Source organism: Fundulus heteroclitus, chromosome 20 (assembly GCF_011125445.2).
Source record: "Fundulus heteroclitus isolate FHET01 chromosome 20, MU-UCD_Fhet_4.1, whole genome shotgun sequence".
NCBI classification, from domain to species: Eukaryota; Metazoa; Chordata; class Actinopteri; order Cyprinodontiformes; family Fundulidae; genus Fundulus; species Fundulus heteroclitus.
Window position 1 is genome coordinate 33,263,483 of NC_046380.1, and position 25,735 is coordinate 33,289,217.

General features: G+C 43.8%; 1 protein-coding gene across 1 annotated transcript in view; it reads right to left on the reverse strand.

Moving 5' to 3' along the window:
• The window catches only part of adamts9 (ADAM metallopeptidase with thrombospondin type 1 motif, 9), a 66,522-nt gene that overhangs the window by 24,091 nt on the left and 16,696 nt on the right, over positions 1–25,735 (reverse strand). Inside the window, exons 17-28 of the mRNA XM_036151942.1 lie at positions 23,723–23,889; positions 22,633–22,762; positions 20,855–20,981; positions 20,550–20,760; positions 20,308–20,472; positions 19,625–19,786; positions 17,914–18,033; positions 14,303–14,401; positions 14,054–14,221; positions 11,527–11,775; positions 6,137–6,298; positions 5,803–5,979 (exon numbers count right to left, since the gene is read on the reverse strand). Coding sequence (XP_036007835.1) covers positions 5,803–5,979; positions 6,137–6,298; positions 11,527–11,775; positions 14,054–14,221; positions 14,303–14,401; positions 17,914–18,033; positions 19,625–19,786; positions 20,308–20,472; positions 20,550–20,760; positions 20,855–20,981; positions 22,633–22,762; positions 23,723–23,889 — 1,937 coding nt within the window. The remainder of the gene's footprint in view (positions 1–5,802; positions 5,980–6,136; positions 6,299–11,526; positions 11,776–14,053; positions 14,222–14,302; positions 14,402–17,913; positions 18,034–19,624; positions 19,787–20,307; positions 20,473–20,549; positions 20,761–20,854; positions 20,982–22,632; positions 22,763–23,722; positions 23,890–25,735) is intronic.

Sequence of the window (25,735 nt, forward strand, 5' to 3'; positions counted from 1 at the left end):
TTAACAAAAAAATGTACTGATTTTGATTTAACAGCAGGTATTTCTTTTGAATTTAAGGGTCAAACATTAGGATGTGTCCTTTCAGTCATGATTTAACTAATTGAGTTATTTACAACCCAGTTCATACCACCAAGGCTATAGCTCTGTTCAGGTCACTTGTGCTTTCCCTATTTTCATTACCCTACTGTACTAGTCCAGCTGGGTAACACAACCCCCAATATTTACACATACTTCTCCTTCACACTTCTGTTACAGAAAAAAATGGGATTGAACGTACAGGTAGCCTATTAATCCCTAATAGTTAAATTAGCTCAATTCTGTTCATGATGAAAGACCAATAGTCTAGGATGTGACTCCACTCATTTAAGGGTGACCTTTGACACCACTCCGGTGACATAACCTTCCGTTATTCCTGTCACTTTCACAGGATGACTCTAAGGTCCAAGTGTCCAATACACTGCACACCAGAGTAATGAGCCCTTGCAAGTTCAAAGCCGTGCATGCGTCATGCATCATAGAAAAAGCATTGGCATGGGTTTTTATTTAGTCTTTTTTTTTTTTGTTTTTTGTTTTTTTTGGGTGAGCACAGAAAATGAGTTAGGAAGCAGAGCATAGCAGGACAGAGACTCAGCTGGATGGAAATGGCTCTCAACACCTGATATACATGTTAATAAGAAGTAGAGACCATGATCACGTTGAAAGACCAAAATATTGTCCCTTGAGAACTTCTCATTGAGTATGATTTACAGGGTAATGGCTTCTTCTTTTTTTGGTTTCATTTTCCCAAAACATGAAGGTCCAAACAGCTAAATGAGAAATGCTGGGAAAAGTTATGCTGTTTGCTTTGAAGAAGGTTACGCAAACGCCTCCTGAAATACAGGCAACTATTCTTTTTCTGTCTCGTGACTTATCGGGGAAGTCAGAAAGTACTCCCTACCAGCGAGCAATACCACATTTGTATTTCATGGCAACAAATGAAAGTTTGATGTCAAATCAACATATATTTTGGGGAATTCTATCTACTTTTTTTAAATTCATGCAGCAAGGTTTAACAGGAATAATTGAGGATTTTTGAAGTGAGAATCTGTTAAAAGGCTGTGGGCTCTTAATGTCTTGCCTGTACTAGACAATCATCCTGACTGCTTCATGCAGTATGAATCCAGATAAGTTGGACCTGGAGTTTACAGTTACGGCTGTAGTAAGTTAGCAGTTAGTAGACCAAGGTAACAGCCTAGACCAAAGTGGACTCAAAAACAACTATCACAAAATGTCAAAGCAGTTTATCTAAATGTTATTTTATGAACTCTTTAACCATCATTACGGTACCATTATACAGTAGCCAATGATTATTTCTTATTATTCAGGAAATGGATAAAAAGGGAATGATTTTCCTGGGTGCAACATACTCACTTATGAAACAGGTAAAGTATTTCTGGTCAGAGTAATTACCAGAAATAGAATAGGTTTAAAAAGCAAAAGCACTATAGTTGGTTAATTTAAGTCTGCTTTGATTTGCATTGATTTCTATACTACCTACTATTGTATTAAGAAGTTTGACAGGGAACTACACGTTCCGTGTCCATTTCTCAGTACATGTTTCACACAGAAACATTGTTGGTGATGTGCTGTAATATTGAATCACTTTAGTGGAATTACCCACCCAATGTGAATGTATTAACAGGTTAAAGGTTCAAATAATAGTTATTTCACAAACGTTATGACATTTTGGAGATATTACTTAATTTAGGAATATAAAAGTGCATCTTGTTCTTGCCTTAGCTTAGGATGCCCAATAGCTTCACCCTCTTGGACCAAATAATGTGGATTTATAGGCCTACTAAAAGATGTCAAGTTATTTACTCCAAGTAAGATAATGACTATTCATAGCCTTTTTAACCAAACCTTACTTAAAAAATTGTGCATCATCCCTTTAATTCATGTTTACATTTCCCTTTTTTTCCAATTACATTTGATCACTGTATATGTGAAGAGATGTATTGTTTATTCAAATAAGAATGAAATAAACGTCTTAATTAGTACCTCTACTTCACTTTAATCATGACGTATTCTGGAAATGCACAGAAATGCAACAAAACCATAAAAAGTTTAAATACTGACAGCATGATAATGAATGAACAATAAATACAAGTAATTACATAAATATACAGAAGAAAATCTTGAAACAGACTAATACTGCCATTTGTGAATAAGAGACATAAATTGTACTTATTTTAAGAGCCTGTTCATTTTATTTTTTTAGAAGCAGTTTTTGCACCAAATACCAGACCACAGGTTTATCAAACTGCACACACTGAAAGATTTAACGGGGAGCACTAAAATCCACTCTGATTTCTCAGTAATTCAGCCTAGATGTAGATGTCTTACCTCTTTACAACCACACATGGAAGTCATTGAAACAAATAGTTCTCATTTACAAATGACTGTTAAAAAAAAGTGCTCACAGCTGTGTTAACAGGCCCTTAAAATAAGGTGAGATGTCGGTACAGACATTTATGGCCAGGAGTCAACCAGGTGGGCTGTAAGCAAATGTGTCCCTAACCACAGATTCTGGACCATCGCTATTCTCCTCAAAATGACAAAAAAAAAAAAAGAAAAAAAAAACGAGCAAAATCTAGCTGAAATATGAAAAGCCTCAGATCTGTGTTTAGGGCCATCACCTGCACTGGGTAGCCCTAACAACTCATCCTTAGTCTTAGTGAACCAAGTTTGCTCCAGTGTAAGGGATGACAAAGAGGGAGCACAGAGAGCAATCATAACCAAAACTGAGGTAGACACATTAGGTTGGCTCACATTAGGAGCTCTGGATACAAAACACCAATAACTTCCCCTATGGTCACAGGAATCGCATGTTTGAAGCATTTAGCAACCCATTACTAATAGTTTAGTCATTTAGCGTATTCCACTGGCAATTAAGGACAATATAGCAATATTCAATCAACTCTGTAATACACTTTGCATTAAACTGATTGCTAAAATACTCTTTGCATTTAGCTATCAGTGCACAAACTGTGCATGGAAAGAAATAAAATTACAGAACAGGAAGCATCAAACAGCAGTGCACCACAGTAAGAACCAAACAAACCAAAAACGTGATGACTTTCATCACTTATCCCTTATTTGGCAGAAAGCACCGAGGAAGAATACACTATCATTTTCTGATGGCTAGTTAATTTGTGTTATGTTTTAAAAGTGAGGTATTATGGAGTGTAAGACAGGATAATACATTTAGAAATTCCTAGTACTTACTGTACAAAGCAAACATCGGCTATGTTAGGGCAGAGAGCGTTCAAACACATTTTTTGGCCACACTAAGAAAAGCTGCGTAAAAACAATCCAAAAAATCTGGAACACAAAGGTTAGATATTCTGCTAATTTCAGAGAGACACATTATTTTACAGTCCTTTCACAGCAGTCGTTAGTTGTTTTAAAGCACTGACACGGGACTTTTTAGGCACTTCAGAGTAGACGTGTGCTTAAAGGGAGAGGCTTTTCAAGCTCAGTGGTGTGGGGCAGTTATGGATAGTCAGTATCTTTACTGAAGTAGACAGCAGTCTGAGGAATTTTAGTATAAGGGATGAGAGGGAAATTCTCATGGGAGAATCAAGCTAAGCTGTAGCCAGTTTTAAGAGTGCATTGCCAGCATCTAAAGGGCAATGAACATCAGCTGTGTATCAAAAATGTGCCCCTATTATATTGTTTCTGTTTAACAACCCACAAGCTGCACCTGGCTCCAAAGCGTGGCACCCAGGGATTATTTTTTAACCTATTCCATTAAAGAGCATCGGCACCTCAAATCCAACAACAACGAATTCATACTGAGCTCTCTTTAGCACCAAAGGTCTAAAGCCTTGACATCTAATGTTTGTTCAATTATAGGATGCACTGTGATGCTCTCTATGAAAGATCCACTTAAAGCACCTACTACTGAAAATTTAATTGGTATTTTAAACAAACACTTAACTACATATATTTGCAATTTGTTAGTTTTAAACAGTAGTGTACATTGTGCATTTTTAACAAAACAACCTTAATGCTATTATGCTGACTCCCTGTTGAAATTGTAGAATACATATAGTTGCAAATCTGCTGTGACATGCAGCTTTCCGATCTTATCCAAAACTATGAAGTGGTTACAAAAGGAATTAGGTCATTTGGGGGAGCTAAAGGTAAACCTGAATCAGTCAGATTTTGAGAAAGAAGTAAGCTAACTGTTATTTTTGGAGGGTGGTTTCAAGACCACATTGCCCCCATCCAAAGGAGCTAGAACTGAGAACTTTATTTGGTGTTTATGCAAACAAAGAATTAGATATTTTTATTTGTTATTTTACTTGTTTTTAATTAATTTTAAAACTTGTTTTTTTTAGAAGCCACCAATAAAATGGTTATCCTCATATGTCCTGCATGGCTTGCCAACAGCAACAGGGGCTGAGGAAACTGTGCCAATAGGGATATCCTAATCTGATCTCAATTATTTGATGATGTCTACATCATGGCATTTTTGAACGACGTGTGTTGAACCCTTCAACTCTAATAAATTCACGATCACTGTTATTGAACTAACTTGTATGGTTTAAGTCAGCCAGCAACACCATAAATCAGCCGCCGTGGTGGCACGTACCAACAAATCTACATTTTGTAACAATTAGATGTTTCAAATGTGAAAAAAAAAGAAACTGTTCGTCTCAGAATATTTGAAATTAAGATATTTCTTGAGGCAAAATGTGACGGAAACATTTATAACATTGTTTCTTTAGTACACACTTAAACTGTTTGCAAGGTTCTCAGTTTAACTTGTTTTAGATCATGAAAATTTGCTTCTAAATGTGAGATGCTTTTGAGTTATTGTTAGCTTAATTCTCCCATAAGAACTTCTCCCTGATTCTTTAAACTACAAAGGCTCTGACTGCTCTCTGCTGCATAGGGGGGCGTTAAGAACCATTGCATAAAAGATCCACTTAAAGACACCAACTCAGCAGAAGGTTAATGTATAAACTGTAAAATAAAAGTGCCTTATTGTGATTGGTAACTTTGCTATAAAGCTATGTGCCTTAAGACAAACTGAATTTTAAAACCAACAGCCATTTTAAAAAGGTTTATAAAACAAATACGTACAAAAAGCGTTTAACCCACTTGATATCCTATGCTTGCCTTTGCTTAAAATGCTCACTTAACAGGTTTTACAGCGGTATATTGTAACATCTCATGTTTAAGGATTATGAGCCATTCACTGGATATTAAAGAATAGGCATCAATGGTGTTTTCCTGATATACAAAAAAAGTTAATCAGTATTTGCATATGAACAGTGATTGGCTAAACGTATGAATACAAAGATTTCCTAAGATTATTTAAGTAAATGTTATTTACATAAATTAAAAAGAAAAAAATAAATTATCTTTGAACCAATATTTTACAGAACTAGGTTTTTAATACAAATCGATCCTGATTTTTGTATACTAAACACACAGTTTTTAGTAACTAGGACTGACAAAAAAAATGCTCTTATATTCATATGGTCACAGCTGTCACTGAAGCATGTTGTAATGTTTCAGTTTTTTGGCACGTTGCAAGTAAGGAGTGCAATAGAGAACGTTCTAAATATCTTGGAAGAAATACTGAACAATCACCAGAGAGGAATCAGCAAATGGAGTCATGGGTATAAAAAATATACCTCTGTGCAAAAGCACCACAGTCATTCTGCCTCTTTAAGACTGTTGTATCAGTAAAAATGTTGAAGCCTGAAAAGATGTTTTTTTTTTTTGTTTTTTTTTTTACGAGCGTACCGAGCTCCATGGGTCTGTGCTCCAGTGAGGGCTAGCAGGACACGGCTGATTATTGCACTGCTCCCGATCTGGTGGCTTGTCATGGATCTCGCAGCTCAGATCGTTGAAACGCTCACCGTTGGGACGCTGGCACACCACCAACCTTGTCTTAATCCCACCTCCACATGGCTTAGTGCACTGAAGAAAACACATATGGGGATTTTAGAACTCAACAATGACAATAAGGTTTCCTGGAGTGAACAAAACAAGGCATGGTCCTCTGTAAATTAAGAGAAGCAGTAACTTTTGGACCAAACTAAAAACAAATGCTTGGTTATACGAAGTGTCGTCTCACCTCTCCCCAGTTGCCGTAGACCCATTGAGGACACGGGCCTGACTCACAGGATCGTTGCTCACTGGGTCGGCTGCGGTCCTCACAGCTGTTGGCAGGGTAACCGTTCTCATCTTGGCACACTACTACTCGTCGTTGGAAGCCTCCTGCACATGTGCTGGAGCACTGTCGTTAAAAGAGAGAAGGTATCACACACAGTCAAAATTGTTCCTAAGAATAATGTCCAATGATTTGGTTTAAAACCATGGCTGTCAAACTGTGGTACTCATACAAGTAGTGGTACTCTGGTCTCATTTAGCTTTACATTTCAGGTTCCAAATTCAGACAAAGGTTAGATTTGTTTACTGAGCAGTTAGCAACTGCTATGAGCAATGTAGGTTATAATATATTTCTCTGCATTTTGTATTTTCAAGCAGAGCAGCTGACTGCAGGAGGCTGTATGGTGCAAAAATGCAAATGAACAGTTCTATTTCATCCCTACTGACCGCCAGAGGCGGTGCTTCAATCACTGAATGATCGTTCTTGCGCATGCGCAGATCAAGTACTAATGACAACAAAGTCACCTGTGACCTGCCGGGGACCCATGTGACTATATAGTCACGTGGCACCCGGCGTTCAATCCCTTCGTTCTTCTCGTGCACAGGTGTGGTCGTGTGAAGCTGGTTGCTTCTGTGTGTACCACGTGTTATCCAAGCTGCTTGTTGCTAGTAGCTCCGTGACCGGGTTTGGTCGGAGCTGCGGGTAACTTTCGCCCCCCAGGGGCTGCACAAGGTGTTTTCACCTTACCAGATCTGCGGTCGCCGCGGCGACGACTGGTAAGTTTTGTTCTTTTCTCAGCATCTCAGCTATCTGATTCACCAGTAGCGTTCTCTGCTCGTGTTGGTTATCTGACTCACCAGAAGCGTTCTCTGCTCGCGTTGAGTTCTTCTATAGTTTGTTTATTTGACTCACCAGTGGCGTTTCTGCTTGTGCTGAGTCCATCTTCCTTTGCTGTTAATTATCTGACTCACCAGTGGCGTTCTCTGCTCGCGTTGAGTTCATCTTTGGTTAATAATCGGATTCGCTGGTGGCGTTCCTGCTCACGCTGAGTTTGAAACCTTTACGGGAGTTTTCCTATAACGGAGTTGCCAGTGGCGTTTCCTGCTCGTGGTGACTTTTTAGGCCTGTTTACACTACACTTTTTTAACCGAGCCGAGCCGAGACCAGTCTGAGCTTGGATCAGTTAACCAAGCTGAGACGACCGTTTACACACCACACTATCCCATTTCCGTGGTTGCTCCTCGCCTCCTAGTGACGATCTGCGGTACTGCTGCTCTCTGGGATTGAAGGCGGGACCGAGCAAATCAAAATGGCGGCACCCGTAACATTCAGGATGTTATGGTTAGACAGAGTCGGCTTTTGGGACGTGGATAAGACAAGCAAACGTCTAATAGGGATTTACAAGTGCAGGAAACAACAACAGACACTGAGGTTCATCACACTGCTAAGCAGAATCATCACTGGAAATCGTGTGGCATGGTAAGGAAGCTAGTATTATTATGAATGTCTGAAATTTGTCTGAATGAAGTGTGAATCGGGACGTGCAGCCAGACACGGCGGAAAACCCGCGGACAGTCAGCTGACTGTAAGGGGATGACACGGTCTGCTCATGCACTTTTCGTTATCAGATAACCGGGATAAAAAAAAAAAAAACAGTCCGAGACCTGCTCAGGAACTGGTCTGCAGTTAGCACGGTCCGGTTATGTCTAGCGCGGTCCAGTTCAGTCTGCTAAACATTTACACACAAGAGTTATCTCGGTTACCGAGCTCGGACTGGTCTTGGCTCGGTTAAAAAAGAATAGTGTACACGGGCCTTTTGTTGGTGGTGGGCTAATCACGCCTTCAGCAGTATGATGCTGGATAATTTGTGCTGCTCGACCTGTCTGGCTTCGTTTCAGCCCGACGACGGGCATGATTTGTGTCCCTCCTGTCTCGGTGTGGAACATCTACGGGAGGCGCTGTCTGGATAACGCTTGCCCCAACTGTTGCGTCATGTCCCGGTCAGTCAGGCTGGATCGGCTGGCTGTACTGGAGCCGCCTACCGACTGGGCGGGTGCTGTGCTGCATAGTCTGTTGCCGCCAGGAAAGGCGATGTGCAAACGGCCTACTGTGGCTGGACCTTCGGGCGAAGCGAGCCAGACGGACTGATGCAGGGAGGTTGTCCACAAGAGTGGATCATCTCACTACTGAGCTCGCCCAAATGAAGGCCCTTCTCCAGTCCTTGCAGGCTGGTGATGATCGCAGCGCGGCTCTCCCTCCCGAGCAGAATAAAATATAAGCCTGTAACCTATTTCGGTGATGGCCTCTGGCACCCATTTCTGTGAGGACCTTCGTGAGCTGGGCTCCATGGCTTCCTTGTCTGATTCCATTGCCTCCCAGGAGGATACTGAGGAGTCTGTGACAGCTGCCATTCGAACGGCTCTTGCCCGTTTACAGATCAATGTTTCTCAGGCCCAGCCGGCAGCTTCCAGCGCCTTCTTTAAGTGCAGTAGATCAGAGACTTTTTTTTTTTTTTGCCTTTGTGGTTCTTCCCTCGGGGGAGTATATACGGGAACCACATGCTTGTTGGTAAGACACCAAGGTGCTTTCATGTCTAACAACGGATGGCAGGGTCCTGGCGGCTATGCAGGAGGCACCCAGGGTTTGCTTGGGGCAGATGCCAGCAGTGGAACATGACATTGCCTCTCTTGTTATTCCACCTGATGAGGTTTTGCGGCCCAATGCCCGTTGTCCGCGCCCTCAGTGCCGTTTTACTGACAACCTGCTCTGAAAGGCCTATGACTCTGGGGCCCGCATGGGCCAGATTGGGAACTCTCTCCCATCTTATGCTGGCCCTGTCTTCTTCCTTGGAATCTGTTCCACTGGACCACGTCACGCAAGGCCTGGTTGATGCATCTCTGCAGGCCTTTGCTCTCATGACGAGGGAGCTGGAGCCTTGGACAACAAACTTTGAACGCTGGTTCACGGTTGCCGCCAGGTCTGGTTGGCGCAGTCACCACTTACAGAGTCTTGTAGGAGAACCCTCCGGGCTCTGCCTGTATTTCCGGGGGAACTTTTTGGCTCTGCAGCAATGGACGCCTTGGACCGTACAGCTCAGGCCTCTAGAACAAGGCAGCAGCTGGCAGGGCTACACAGACGCGATCGTCAACCAGTTTGCACTTGGGCAGCTGCGGGTCCTTTGTGGAGGCACTCGCGCCCATCTCCTTCTTCCATTGAATGCCCAGGATCTGGTACCAGCCCAGAGATCGGTACAAAGACCGATCTTTGTACCGATCGGTACAAAGAAACCGGGCTTGAGACGAGCTGGGGTAAGGTCATTTAATCCCTTTCAAGCCACACAGTCTGGTCGGTGTCCTCCCAAGCCCTCAAAGGGCTGTGGGGCCCGCAGATTATGCCTTAGGGCCTGCGGTTGGTTAAGACTGTGATCTGCGACCCGGTGAAGGCACAGGCACTGAACCAAGAAATCTGCACCTTGCTGGCCAATGGCTCTATAGTGCCTGTGGACCCCCTGCGGGATCCAGGGGGCTTTTATTCCATATATTTTCTGGTTCCGAAGAAGACCGGGGGCCTACGTCCAGTCTTGGACATCAGACGCCGTAGTGCCCTTGGGACTGCTGTTGTTGCGGCCCCTTCAGATGTGGTTGAACAGTTTGAATCTAGACTCCACATGGAACACTCATCGTCTCAGAAGACTTTGGGTAGGGCCTCAGTGTCTTCAGTCTCTGTTCCAATGGAGGGTGAGGGCATTTATGATGACAGGGGTCCCGCTCATCTCCCTCCCGTGTCCTCGGGAAGTTGTGTTTACGGATACATCCTCCACGGGCTGGGAGGATGTATCCGCAACCTGGCTCCATCTCTGGATTTGGCCCCTGTAAGGCTGGGGTCCACTTTCTCAAGATACACTGGGTCAGTAGTGCGTACAATGGCTAATGCATGGGCACCGTCCACGTAAGCTGTTTATGCTAACAAGTGGGCAGTCTTTGCGACCTGGTGCTGTGATAAAGGACAGGACCCAGTGCAATGTCCAGTCTGACATACTGACCTTCCTGCAGGCATTACTGGATCAGTGACGGTCTACGTCTACCTTAAAAGTGCATGTGGCTGCCATTTCCTGTCGGGCTGAATGGTTGTCCAGTGCACTGAGACAAGGACGTTGTACTGTTTTTGAAGGGTGCTTGGCGTTTGCATTCACCCAACCGCCCTGTGGCACCAGCATGAGACCTTTCTCTGGTGCTTGAGGCTCTTCGATCCCTCCCATTTGAGCCCCTGGCATCAGCAGACCTCAAATGGCTTTCACTGAAGATGGCGTTCCTTTTGGCTATGGTTTCTGCAAAGTGTGTGAGTGAATTGCAGGCTCTCTCAATGGCCGAGCCCTGCTGCCGGTGGAATCCTGATGGCTCAGGTGTTACACTGTGGCCTGACGTAGCATTTATTCCAAAAGCGTCACTGGCGGCAGGCAGTACTCAGCCTCTCCATCTTGCTCGGTTGGACACTGGATGCCCCTCTGAACCACTGTGCCCTGTTCGTGCCCTTGAGACATATATTAATGCCATGGCACCCTTCCAAAAGACAAATAGCCTTTTTGTTTGCCACACCGGCTCACGGAAAGGTTAGGCACTTTGTAAGCAGCAACTTGCACACTGGGTTGTGGATCTGATCTCCAAGGCTTATGCCTTGCAGGACCGGCCACTGCCGGCAGGAGTGAAGTGCCACTCTACAAGGGGCATGTCAACATCGTTTGCTGCCATGACTGGGGTGCCGTTGGATGCTATATGCCGTGCGGCCTCCTAGAAATCACCTAGTACCTTTACTCGGTTTTACAGGGTGAATGAGGCTGCGCCCCATCCCCTTCAAGGAATCCTGGAGCAGCATACCTCTACATCACATTAGGTGGGTGGTGTAGAGGTTGTCCCTTGAATGTTGCTAATTCCTCGTGACCTTGTTGACATAAGTCATCCAGTGCTTGAAGCACCGCCTCTGGCGGTCAGTAGGGATGAAATAGAACGAAAGTTACTGCTGTAACTACGGTTCTATGAATCCAGGATGACCGCCAGAGTGCTTGGTCCCTCGGAATCTCTGCTTCTCACGAGAAGATTGAGGGATTGAACGCCGGGTGCCATGTGACTATAAAGTCACGTGGGTCCCCGGTAGGTCACAGGTGACTTTGTAGTACTCGAACTGCGCATGCGCAAGAACGACATTCCAAAATGTTTAGGTTATGCTACTGCAATAACAGAAAGATTTTTTTCCTCGGCATTTTCACATCTTCACAGGATTTTGTCGATTGTTGTGGAAAGTGCTGTATTCCCAAAAAACATCTAATAATTTTTGAATCGGTGTGTAAGATGCCTCACCGCGCCCCAGGGTCCAGTGCGCCATTGGTGAGAGTGGCTACGGTCCACGCTGCTCCTGGTGATGGTGTTCGGTGAGAACGGCTGAGGTCGGGTCTCGCTGGAACGGGACGGGCACTGAGACATGGCACAGTCCTGCTCTGTGGCTGGACGATCATCTGGATCACACTCACTAGCACTCATTTCTTGGTCGCTAAAACTGACGCACAACACCTGTCGTGTCGTCTTCCCCTGCCCACATGTCACAGAGCACTAGAAAACACAAACATGTGATGTTAGTGAATGTGTTTCAGTTCAATATAAATGTCAGACTCATTGAGATCAAAGATCTCGAAAACATGAAAAACCTTATTCCTACAGTTTTTCCTACAGTGATTGGAAGAAAATTCCAGATCACTGCAGCTTCTATTTACTAGCAATTCTAGATCTCTGGATCTTAAGGCACACCTCCTTTCTTCCAATGTTGCTTGCAAGGAGCATGGTTTTCCTGCCCTCTAAGCAACTGTCCTTAATATTTATCCTCAGCCATTTTGCAAAGAACGATATTAAAATATTTTCAGAAAGCCTGAAGAACTGTTATTGGCCTGTCTTAAAGGAGTGATGTTTTGATCACCCATATGAGGGTGAGAATTGAGGTGATGATTGGCCGGAATTTTTCCTATAGTTTAAATCCTATAGTATTTATCCTATAATTTTTTACCGTTTGCCCAACTGGTAAAAATTTTTAAAAAGCTAAACCAGTTCCATAAAAACTTAATTTGTTTGTCTTGTCTTTGAAGAAAAAAAAAAGGAAAAAAAATGTCTGTTTCAGGTTAGTCTGTTTCAGGTTAAACACCTTTTGGAAAAATGACACGAGGCAGAGCTTTCACCAGCAATACTGGTATCTCCCTCTGCTCCTCCCTGACATCGTCCATTTGCTGTCTAACATAAAGCCATCTGCTAAAAAGGTTACGCTGTCCAGAAGTTTATACAGTTCTGTCACAATATTTCTCCTGGCTTAACACACTGTAGGATGGTCTTCCATAAATGTTGTATATGATGTGTGTCCCTATTATCCAATTGCAGAATAAAGTATGAGGCACTTAGATGAGCTGAAAGAAGATTTTACTGTGTAACGTGTCTCTGTCCACAATGTGTGCGCCTGACCGCGGCTATCTATAGAACTGCTGACCTTTTTTAGCCTTGAGATGGACTGTTTCCTTTCAGATGGTCACTGGATATTTCTGGCTTGGCGATACAAATGGGTGGGTCCGGTGCTGCATTTGTGTGCGTGGTGCACAGTGACCAGACTTGGAGGCCGACTGTATTGTATCACCGCGGCTCTGATGAGAAACATCTGTAAACAAGAGCGAAGCCCCTTGCTGCAGCCTCTCGGATTAGCTCCAGAAACCCACGTCTTACTCCTCGGCCCTCTTACTGTTACTCTGATATGCAACACAAACACACACTCGCACCTTCTCTGCCCCGCCCGTATTCTTCTCCAGTCCAGTCTGTGAACTTGTTGTCTAGTTGCTGCTCCGTAGAGTAACATATACAGTGCTTTATTAAAGTATTCACACCCCACTAGCACTTTTTTTGTTACAACCACAAATTTCAATTAGTTTTACTGGGATTTTAGGTGATACACTGAAAAAAGTGGAGTATAAAAGAAAGGCTGATAAAAATTGCACATGGTTTTCCAGACTGTTTGCAAATAAAAGTCTAAGAAGTGTGGTGTGCATTTGTATTTCGCAGATACTTTGGACTGCATTTTTCCGACTATAAGTTGCACTTTTTTTCATAGTTTGGCTGAACCTGTGACTTATAGTGAGGTGCGACGTATATATCAAATATAATGTTAATTATGTAAAATGTTGTTAAATGTTAATCCATACAGACCAACATGAACTAAGGAGTAAACATTACCGTCTATAGCTGCAAGAGGGTAGATTAGGCCTATGAAAACTATATGCTGCTCCTGTACCACTTAAAAATGTATTGAAACATTAACTTGTAGACTACAAAGACATGTTTGTATTTTTTTTCACTGTTTCGTAATGCATTCACAGAGTGGAGCATTGAGTGGTGCAGCTCAAAGGGAGTCCCAGACAGCAACAGAACCTCATTGCACTCTGGTCAAGCTAATAACAGCTAGCATTAGCTTATGTTGTCCGGGCGGTTTGCAACTTCACTGATGCACGTTCAAGAGCTTTACCGACCTTTCTATGTTGCCCTCAAACATCTGTGCGTATTGTTAGCTTAGCATGTAGCACCGTTACGCTCATGGTCTAATTTCAGCGTAATTTAGACAACCTTCTGAAATTGGCTGCCGAGAACCTTGTCGGTTGGAGCTGCCAGCTTGTTAGCTAATTTACTGTGTTCAACCTCCAAAGTACGTTCCATGTCCATTTTTAGTCTTGGAATTTATAAAATCAATTTCTAAATAAATGCAACTTATTTAAGTCGCATTTATGTGTTGCATAACTTAAAGGTTATGCAACACGTGAATCAGCATCATCAAACCAGACTGAGATAATGGAGGCTTACTCACCACTGTCCATTCCAGCACCTTCCACTGTCCACAGGCTACAACTGAGCACACTTCCCTGGCAGGTGGTTTTGGTAGGTGAGCGCACGCCGACTCTTCTGCCACGCCACCCTGGTTGTCACGGCAACTCACATAGCGCATCCGTGTGCCCTTGCCACAGCTGGCACTACACTGTCAAGAAGTAGAGAAATGTTAAGAAGACGTTAAGCATTAAACTGACAAACATGATGGAAATTTGAGAAGAGAACCAACCTGAGTCCAGGAACCAAACCTCCACTGGGTTCTGTGGCCCTGGTGAGAGGGGACTTTAGTTCCTGGGGGAACAGAGTGACACTGGGCCACTTCACAGTCCTGTGAAATATGAGACACATACACCCATTCATGCGGTGGTTAATAAAATGACTGTACTGTAACAACATTTGTCTTGTCAAAACAAAATGCCAGGAATATCAGAGGGAGGCTTTTATGACGAGGGCCCACAGTTAACAAGTTCAGCTATATTCCTTCAGCGCCATGTTTGAAAGTGGGTAGGTTTCCCATCATACTGCCCCCCTCACCTTATCAAAACAACATTATCAGGGTCTGCCCTGTCAGTTCAAACTATGGATAGTGGCAGTAAGCCACTCAGCATAAAGCCCTGATCCCTGTCATAACAGGTCATAGTGGAGTGGTATTTAGGGCTCCAATGCCCATGCTGGCGTGGTTAGAAACTCCACCCCTAATCCACCCCCTTGTCCCTCACCTTCCGCCTTCTCCCCCTCCACCCCTGCCCTCTGGTGCCCTCTGACCCCCTGTCTCTAGGAATGACGGACTTAATCAGGTCTCACAGACTCTGAGTAGACTACACATTCCACACTCTGCTTCCTAAAAGAAACAAATAGGCCCCACAGCAGTGCTAAAGGTGGCTCTACACACACTTCCTGCCATACTTATTCATGCAAACACTTCTTACTTTAACAAATCCCATAGGAAATCAGAACCTTATGTGGTAACTGACTCTTGATCACCCCTCTCCTTCTTGTACCAAAAGTCTCCTTCTCCCATGAAGGTTCCTTTTCTGAGCCCTGCTGGGTGGAGAGCGGTGGCGGGAGTAGCGGCCTGGTGGCCCACTTCATGGCTGGCTGATCAGAATTACAACGAGGTGAGGCGACTGCTTCAGGGTCACTGGTCACTGGTCTCTGCCTACCCAGGCACCGGAATTAAGAACTGCTGCGACTAGAGGGGGGCCTCATCCTGACTGCAGGCTCAGCCCTCTGAAATGGGTTTACGCCCCACGCTGACCAAACAAAACTCTCATTCAGCTTAGAATACTGTAAGTTTCCTCAGTTTCTCGGTGTGTGTGTGTGCCTGCGTGTGTGTGTGTGTGTTCATGCACGCGTTTATCATAGTGAATATATAGTAGCATTCGCCATTTCAAAATGACTACATTAGAATATAAATGAAAGGCATCTAAAATATCACACCGGCAAGTAAAACCTTTATCATTACTATGGTACTTGTAGGGCAAAATGTTCCTATTCATATGTGCTGGACATTTAGTTTCAGAAATCCATTTATACCTTTTCAACACTAACAATTTATACGAGAAATAGCTTGTTTTCAGATTAGTCAGAATTTTCATGTCAACCCTTTTCCGTTAATGACAGTATCAATGTCTGAATAAATATCTAAAACATTCCTATACATTTTGCAAATCAATTTGCTGATAATATTTCATTTAAATATATTACTATATGAAAAACAGAGATGCATCAACACACACACACTGCACTGCAAAGTTGCTCCTTTTTATCCTTTGAGCTGTATTACTCTGTCATAGGACATGCTCAATTTAGAAATTCTGACAGCTTTTTAGATATCCCTAACTTAAGAAATAAATACCTAAGTCTTTATTTTGCAAATTGCAAAGGTACATTCCAACAAAATGTGTCTTCTGCATTTAACCCATCATCCTTAGGGAGCAATGGGGCATCTTACAGCGCCCGGGGAGCAATCTGGGGTCTTGCTCAGGGACCTCAGGGCAGTCTGCTAGGTTCAAACCAGTACTTACAGCCTTCTCAGAACACAAAGTGCTCTGCTCTAACCACCAGGCCACCCCTCCCCTAGCCGTGCTCGGCGTCACCACAGCATCCCTCATCCGTACTCTTTTTGCTTTCCACTTGATTTCCAATCATCCAATTCCGCCTTTTTGTTTTTTTGTTTTTAGGAGGATGAATGAAGACAGACTGCAAGGTAGACTCTGGAAACCCATCCCCTGAAACAGAATTGTCCCCCAGTGCAACTCTCCTCCTCTCAAACATCTGGCTGCAAGTTGCCCCTGGTGAACTGGCCAAAGATGTATGCACCCCCTTCATCACCTACATAGCCTAAACCAGTGGTCCTTAAATTTTGGTCCTTGAGGGCTGGTGTTTTGCAACTTTTATTTGTTGAATAAAAGTCAAATAATCAGGTAGTTAGCAGGACTTGACTGCAGACTGAGGAATTCAGCTATTCGATTCAGGTGTGTTGGAGCAGGGCACGCATCTAAAAGCTGCTGGACACCGGACCTCAAGGACTGGAATGGAGGACCACTGGTCTAGACCCTTGTCACTCTACCACAGCAGTGTGGCTGTCTGGTAGAAGAAAGATGGCAAACAAAATGTCTAAGTAAGCCAGCTAGATACCAAAAATGCAATACGTGGTTGAGGATCTACCTGTAGGCATGACATTTTTGAGTATTGTTTTCTCTTGAAGGAATTGATAAATTGCTTGATTGGATTTATGTTTAGTTTTGGTTTGGTTGTTAACAACTACTGGTCTGTGCCAGTTGAAGTAAAAGTTAATTCGAACATTTTATTTAATCACCCAGGACTGTGTGTCACATAAGTAATCATATTTGAGTTCTTCCACATACTATCAAGCAACAACCAAAACCTTTTGAACATTTTCTTTATGTGATAGAGTAACTCAAAGTAGGGCTAAATTGTGAAGTGAAATTAAAATATATTGTTGTTGTTTTTTAACATTAAAAAGCTTAAGAGTGTGATGTGCATTATAATGGTACATAAAACCAAGTGTGATTTCTGTCACACTGGGATTTATTTAGGAGTAATTAGAAACTAGCTGCGTTTAACGTAATCTCAGTATAAATGCAGCGTTGTGTGAAGGTCTCTGAGGTTTGTTAAAGAACGACCAAGAAACACACCAGACAGATCAGGGAACAGAGTCTGATAATAAAACAATATTCCACCGTTTAATCCATCGTCCGGCACTGTATACAGTACATCTGTAAACCTATCAGGACATCATCATTCACCAAAATGGGCCTGGCCAGAGAAAGCTGGACATCACTTAGTGCAACAGTTAATGGACCCATGGTAACACCGGAGGAGCTGCAGAGATCCACAGCTCTATTTGTCAGTCACTCCTCAAGTCGGGCTTTCATTAATGCCTGTCAAGAAGAAAACCTTTACTGCGGAAAAGGCCATAAGAAATCCTGTTTGCAGATTGCCGCCAGCCATGTAGGGGACATAGCAAACAAAGGAAGAAGTTGGCCAGATGAGACCAATATTAAACTTTCTGGCATACATCCAAAAAGTTTAATATTGGTCTATATGTGATAACACATAACACTGGTTCTCTCCTTGGACAGAAGTTCACCTACCAAACTGCAAATGCACACCACACTTTCAGATTTCATACAGGTAAGATGACAACATGTGAATATATTTTTGCGAGGCCCTGAATCAGAACTCATCTGGCACATTTATCTGTGTCATTCTGCATGGACATGCATACTTTCTTTTGTCTTCTCCTTCGGTTGTAGATAACCATAAATCTCATGGCCAGATGAAGGGATGCCGGGTTGGATGCCGTTCTCTCACCTGCGTATCAGTGGGTCGCGTGGCAGCATTACATTCAGTGTCGTCCATGACAGCACCGTAGGAGCCCACCACACACTTCACCGCTCGCATCTGGTAGCCTGGCCCACAGGAGGTAGTGCACTGGGTTCAAAGAGAAAGAAAGAAAAAAAAAAAAGAAAAAAAAGAAACAGGAGTGCGGGTGAAATTTCAGCAACTGTGAGAAGGAGACAGAGAGGCAATCACAAAAACAGTTGGTTTAGCCAGGGAGGCAAGGAACTGTCCTCTGAAAATCACTAACAAAAGGAGGCTTTCTACAAAAGAGCAGCAGAAGAAGCGTATATACATCGCTCTGGCTGTTTTTCCACAGTTGCCAAGTCAAAGGGTACAATCCCGCGCTCGCTTCTGGCTCATTGCCTTCAGTGAAACAGGGTCAACCTTGTGTGGCGGCGGCTTTAGCTACCATTTGGCCACGCTTCATTAAACTGCTTCAAATACGCGTTAACATGCGCACATCCTCTGATGGGAGGCACAGAAATAGTTCACATTTTTTGGTGTTAGGTTCTGTTGAGCACATACACAAACTGAGAATGGCCACAGACACTGCAGCGCATGCATCATCAGGATCTGGCCTGCCTACATTGTCTGTATATAAGAATTAGCTTTGAACATCTCCCGTTTCAGTGAACATCATATGGGGAATTTTTACATGCCATTTCCGATACTTTACGGTCTTACATTTGGCACAACCGCGGGTTGTGTTTGACCAGTGGGCTGCTGGGAAAGCCAAACACTGTTTTGATTTAGAGGTTTAGGAGCTATAGAGTTAAATCACTGATTTCAATCTGCAAATCCTGCTTTCAGCCTCATTAAGGTGTCAAGCTCCATTCGTATGTGGGAAGTAAAATCTTTCTTTCACCTCTGCTGTAGGTGCCAAAAGACAGAACGAAATCACAGTCTCTTTCAAACATTTTTATACTCCTTATCCGACCACTTGAGTAAGTTATTGGGTGTTATGTGACAAACCAACTCAGAATAGTGGGCAATTGTGATAGTAATACATGGTTTTAAAAAAATTTTACTCCCAAAATATATCCATGTCCAGTTACAACTCTGTCCAAGTTGATTGGCAGGAACATTTGTTTCTGGTCATTGCTGGAGTCCTCCCTTCTTTTAATTGTGTTGAAAAACACCAGCATGCACCACAGCTGAAACCTGCCAAAACGGCGGCTTTTAGACATGGCCACGCACGCCGTTGATCCGTCAATCAAGTTCCTAAATAATCAATACCTGCTGCTACTTTTCCTCTCTAATTGCAAAGAAGCAGCAAGGGTTTATATTATTTTTCCCATGACCGTAGTTGCCAGGTGTACAGTGTGTTAGGAGTCTCCCGATTTTTTTTTTCCAGTGTCCTGTCTAGCAATGTGTCAATAAGAATTGATGTCTTAATGCCAAATAGAGCTCGACAGATTTTGCTTTCACAAGTGGAGCAAACAGCTTTCGCCATAATGCTCCGCTTGATGAGGAGCACTATGGAGGAGTCTCCCGATTTCAACCATCTCCCTTCAGGCAATACAAGTTTATTTATATAGCACTTTTCAGTAGAAAGACGATTCAAAGTGCTGAATAGAAGCTTTAAAGCTGAAAATAAAAATGTTTGATTAGATCCTGGAGAGGGGAAAAAAACACATGGTAGCATCATACTAAACATAATAAAAATGCAAGAACAACTCACCTGTCCCCACGGTCCAACTTGCCAAGAGGCGCACTCTTGTTGCTGGCACGTCTGCACCGACTCAGGTTTGGACGCGCCGCAGAAACGGTCGTCCAGGCGGTCCTCGCCGAACTGGCACCACAACTGACGGTGCCTGTAGCCTTTCCCGCACGTTACGAGGCACTGGAAGGACAGAGGTTGAGGATGGCGTGGAAACGCAACACACTTACTGTGGCTGGCAAAAGACTGCGGCGTTCACAATCATCAGAACCGATTTTCTTCTCAGACATTTATCAAAGAAAGTCGTGGCGGCATGGGAGCCAAACACAGAGGAAGTGCGGTTCGGAATATGTATATAGAATAGTGAGTGTTTTGGCAGCAGCATGTAGGGGATGTAAAACAAAATTCCTGGAATGCGGCCCACAGTTTTGTAAGCTTCGCTATGTATAAACTGAGCAGCAGTTAAACAGGCTTTTACCCTGCAATCACCACCGTCCCAACACTCACTTATAGTAGTGGTGGAAGAGGATAAACCCTGAGGAGAAGTCACTGAGACGTATTAAATTAGCACAAGGATTTTGGTCCAGCTCAATTTAAAATTAAGAAATGCATAAAGGTTTGTAAGGCTTTTATTTAACAACTATCTGACTAAATGCCATGACATTTGTAGAATGCAAAAAGCATGCAATAACCCCTCAACTGACCTCAGACCAGTCACCGGTCTCCCACTGTGGACAGAGGAAATCGTTGCAGGGTTGGACGGTTAGTTTATCCCTTTGACTGCATTTGCTCTCGTCGTCGCCACCCTCAGACGCCTTCCGACACACGGCCCCTCGACGGCGGGTGCCGCCCCCGCAGCTCTTCGAGCACTGCGAATGAAACAGTTACCCGTCGTCAACTAAGAGAGAAATCCAGTAAAATCCTTCCCCTTCTGCTAGGATCGTACCTCTGACCAGGGCGAGTAATCCCAGCCACCAGGGTTACAGTCTCCATGGCAACTTTCCCTGTCGTCAGGTTTGTGTTGCCCACTGCAGTACCGCTCATCAACTTTCAGTACCTTGGACTCGGAGTGACTGATTTTGGCGCAGTATATTTCCAGAGTGCGATATCCGACGCCGCACTGGGCTGTGCACTCGCTTTTACGGGCCACGTGCCATCTGATCCAAGAGAGAAAGGACGGGTCCTTCAAAGTGTCCTACAAAGTGCGGCAGACGGGGCCCTTTAAAGGCGGTAAAAGTTGTTACAACAGACCTGAGTTCGCACTCTGTGTTGCAGGGCTCAGTGATGACGGCAGGCCGAGCTGCACTGTGGCACCGCTGGTCCGACACCACCACCCTGTCAGACTCTCGGTTGCAGAGGATCTTACGCTTGCGCTCTCCTGTTGAGATACACAAACGCAGAACTGAATAAAATGAAATCACATTAATCAAAAATAAGTTTTGCTTTTGGTTAGGAATCGTGGTGCTTTGACTATAGCAAACTCCTCACTGCGGTAGAGTTTGGCCGGAGCTTTCCGTGTCGAGTCCAGGTTATCTGTTGGTGCTTGCAGGGCAATCCACCAAGTGAATTTTGGATTTATTTCTGGTGACTCCCTGTAAATTAACCCAGTGAGGAACAAGTGGTCTGACCAAGGTGTACCCTACAGTTGTCAGCTCTCAGACAGGACAAACCAGCTTCCTGACACGCAGATTTTACAAATATTGTACAGCATTTGGCCGTTTGCTCTGACCTCTACAGTGCATTGCAAAAGTGTTGATTCCCCTTTAAAAGCCATCATTGAATGAAAGCTTTAAGAAATCCTGTTTCCAGCTGGCCACAAGCCATGTAAGCAGGGGTACCCAACCACTGGGCCTTTGGTGTTTTGGTATGATGACGCAGAGCAATGGGCAGTGATTTCAGCGGTAGTGATGAGCAGAGTGAATGAGCGTTTTTATTTAGAAGTATCCAAATCTGTCTGTGTGGTTCTACCGGCGTTGTTAAAGAAGTATAAAGACACAGACACATAAAGACAGGGAGCAGGAAGACATCATACAGTGTTTTTTTTTTCTTCAGTAGGGACAAGGTGGATGGAGCTAAATACAGTGGGGATCTTTGGAAGAAAACCCGTTCAGAGGATACAAAAGACTTGAGACTGGGGCTGAAGTTCACCTTCCATCGGGACAGCAACCCTGAACATGCAGCGGCCAGAGCTGCGATGAAATGGTTTAGAATCAAAGCACATTAGTGGGTTGCAATGGCCCAGTCAAAGTCCAGACAGAAACTCTCTATTGAGGGTTGTTTGCTAGCTTTTTTTCAATATCCACTCTAGTAAGAGAGGAAAATTCTTAGACAAATGAACATCAAACGCACCAAAAAAACAGAGATCCAGTGGAATAATCTCACTATATTTACTTTACATAAGAAGTCTCACTCATTTATTGTTCAGCTGCATTAAGACTGCTGTTCTTGTTTGTATCCATTAAAGTTAGATGTTTTCTTCGTTTTACTTTGTAATAACTTGATTCCATGTACATAAAGGCCAGCCCTAGCTAATATGGTCACAAACAGCAGGTGAGGACCTCAAAGTTTTGCATTTCAGTGCAATGCGAGCTTAGTGTGCTCCTGCTGAGGACATTACATGTTGGCAGTGTAACCCGCTGTGAACTGTGAAGCTCTAGGTTGGCCCTCAGGATTGGCCGCGGCTCTTTCCAACAGATTTGTGTCAAAAAACAGAGAAGGAGATTCTTACGCAGAACAAAGTGTGTTGTAGCACGGAACAAGTTTTCGAGTTTACCCGCCATCCACCCCCACAGACCTAACCACCCCTGGAAACCCCATGGTCATGTCAAAGAAGGTAATCCATCACAGCTTACTTGCTATAAAAATGATATTTTCTTAGAGGAAACTAAACCAGACCATCCTCCTCTTGTATACTGGTGGCTATGAGGTTCCCAGGTTTGCTATCTTTGTTGTCTTTGCTGTAAACATCACATTTATCTTCAATCTTTTGTAACACTAAGGCCTGCGAACCACATGTGCCTCCCCCTCACCTTGGCACAGGCGACTGCACTCCTGCCAGGGCCCATAAGCGTCCCAGAAGAACTGCTGAGGCTTATCCTCTATGGGGATATTGAAGGAGTACCTGACTTCTGGCTTGTAAAGGTTTCCAACAGAGAGCACCTGGAGAGAACACAGTCAAGTGAAGTACAACACAGTGACATTAAGGTTTTGGGAACTAGTCCAACCATCCAAAGTAAAAGCAGAAGCTTTGGAAGAAAATGCGGTTACAGTTAATGCACTTGTTTAATGCAATATGCTGCTGTGCCTTGCAAAAGTTGAACCTTTGAACATCTTTTCAAGTTACAACCACAGACTTTAGAAGCTTTACCTACAGGTCCTTTGGGCATGTCTCTACCAGCTTTGCACATTTAGACAATTGTTTTATTGCCCAACCTTCTTTGCAGAATAGTTGAATCCCATTCAGGTTTGGGTGATAGCACCAGGAAATAGCAATTTTCATTTATGATGCAGAATTTCAATTTTATTGAGGTCAGGACAATTCTGAAACATACATATGCTTTAATCTGAGCTGTTCCATCGTAGCTCTGGCTGTAGGGTCCCTTATCAGGTTTTCTTTCAGCGTTGCCCAACTGAAGAAAAGCCTCCCCACACCACGATGCTGCGTCTTCCGTGTTTTATTATGTGGATGGTGTGTTCAGGGTGATGTGCAGGTACCATCTAACCCGAGCACCTTCAATTATGCTTCCTGTCTTCGCTCATGGCTTTCTTGCAACAACGACTTTCTTCTTGCAGTTCTTCACAAAGGCCTGATTTGTGAAGTGTAGTACTGATAGTTGCCAACTGGACTGGATTTTTAGTGGATTTCGAAGTATCAGAGTGGGGGGGAGGGGCGGGGCTAAACAGAAATGCACACTATACTTTCCAGATTTAAAAAAAAAAATTAAACTGCATCACTTTCCTTCACCTTCAGAATTTTGCAGTGCTTTGTGCTGGTCTGGCAGACAAAATCCTATTAAAAATATTCAAGTTTTTGGTTGTAACTTGAATAAATGTGAAAGGTTTTGGTGGTGTGAAAACTTTTGGAAGACATTATGAAGGGAAAAAGTTGCGACAACTTGCCTGGATGACAATCTCCTCTTCGATGCGGTCGGTGCAGTTGATCCTCTCGATCACATGGTCAGAGCCGCTGTACTCGATGACGGCATCCCCCACTTTGATTTCCCTTTTGAACATACTCACTACAAACTCTCCGTTGAGCAGGAATTCTCCACGGCTGTTTGATATCGCTGCAGGAAGACAAGGACCGTTTGACTTTTCTAAGTGAACTCAGATCAAGCTGCGCCCATTCAACCGTTCCAAAACACTTGAGCGTGGGTGCGCTGGGATTTTTAAAGCTACACAGCACCTAGCAAGCACTGCTTACATAAAACTGTGACATGGTACTGCAACGCAAGAGCATGCATTTGAAACACAACATGTGTTGAGATTTAGAGATAGACAAAGGCATCAGGCACAAGTGATTCTTTACTGGACTAAAATAATCCTCTTTTCCAGAAGACGTCCCATCTAGGCGAGATCTGTTCTGCTCAACAACCGACCGTCTGCCCTCATTCACTCTAATGCGATTATAGAGCTAATTTCCTGCCTTTTCTTTCCTCATCATTTCACACATTACATTATTATGACTGTTGAGAGTGGAACTCGTTCAGAGAAATCTTTAACCTATTGCTACATATAAAGAAACTCCCAAAGCTCTCCGTGTAGTGAGAAACAGGTGATTAATGTTAAATTAATGTTAATGTTTTCTGAGGTTGACGTGATGAAAAACCAGGAGCTGGGGATCTAACACACATTTATTGGGACGCACGGTGGAGAACTGTTAACCTGACTCTCGCCAGACGTATGTCGCTCCGCCTAGCTTCACTTACATCCATCTGGGACCTCTCCATAGGAATTGCCTTTATTGAAGGCTGGGCCTTATCAAAAATCCTTGCATATGATTGGATAAGCCACTTGTCGGTCATCTTTATCGACGTGCTATTTCAACCACTCACACCGAAGCCAACCCGTGACGCTGTGAGAGCGACGCAGGAAAAAACAAAACTTTTTTTTAATGTGTTTGCGGCTCTAGTGGCACGTGTTTTATTGACAGTGAGCTGACAGGAAGAGGGGCGCGCCCCGGAAAACAAAACTTGCCAAATCCGGTCGGGAGAATGGCGAAAACATCGTTTCCACCAACAAAAGCCTTCAGAGCCGTTCTCTGATGTTCTTTTAATGAAACAATATTAGGTAGATTGGACAACAAGGAAGAAATAGCAGCATCAATGTTAACGCTTGCTTCCTCGATGCAAGCCGCCATTGTTGTTGGAATCTCACGGTCACTTCTCCACTACGTCACATCCATGAAACTCCAGCGTCCTGATTGGCCAGACAATAAAATTGGTTGGAGAAATCACTCTCTATGGGAGATGTCCCAGATGTATGTGATTGAAGCTAGGTGGAGCGACATACAGCTGGCGAGAGTCAGGTTAGGGAACAGTAGGGAGCCTCAAAATAAACTTGAATTGCAGCGCCAAAACACAACAATAACGGCTGTCTCACATGTGCTCTTCTCTTCATCTCGCCCCACCAACAAGCTTAAGGTGCAGGGACTGAAATGAAGAAGGCTAGTGAATGTGATTGAAACAGTGTTTGTTGACTTGAATAAATGTTTTTGGTTTGTCCGTTTTCTGGCAGAGGATTCCAGAGTTGTATTTAAATCTTCTTGGTGTCTCAAATAGTTTGCGGTGCCATGCGGCCTAACGAGGTTTGCAGAGGCTGTGGAAGAGAAACAAGCCCCCAGCATCGCAGATCCTCCACCCAAATTAACAGCGGGCATCAGGTACTTTTGCATTCATCGATCCTTTCTTTTAACCAGAGCCTCCTGGGATATTAGCAGCTGCAAAGCTGCACGCTCATGTTCATCATGCCCAAGCATACAGTTAGTTGCAGAAGAGTTTAGCAAGTTCCACACATTTGTTTGTGGTGGCGGGATGATAAAGGCTTTTCCCTTGGATTCCGCTTAAGCAAGATGTTGGTATGTACTGCAAATGGCATCGATTGGTTGCTGGTTGCTCTGGAGATTATTTTTAC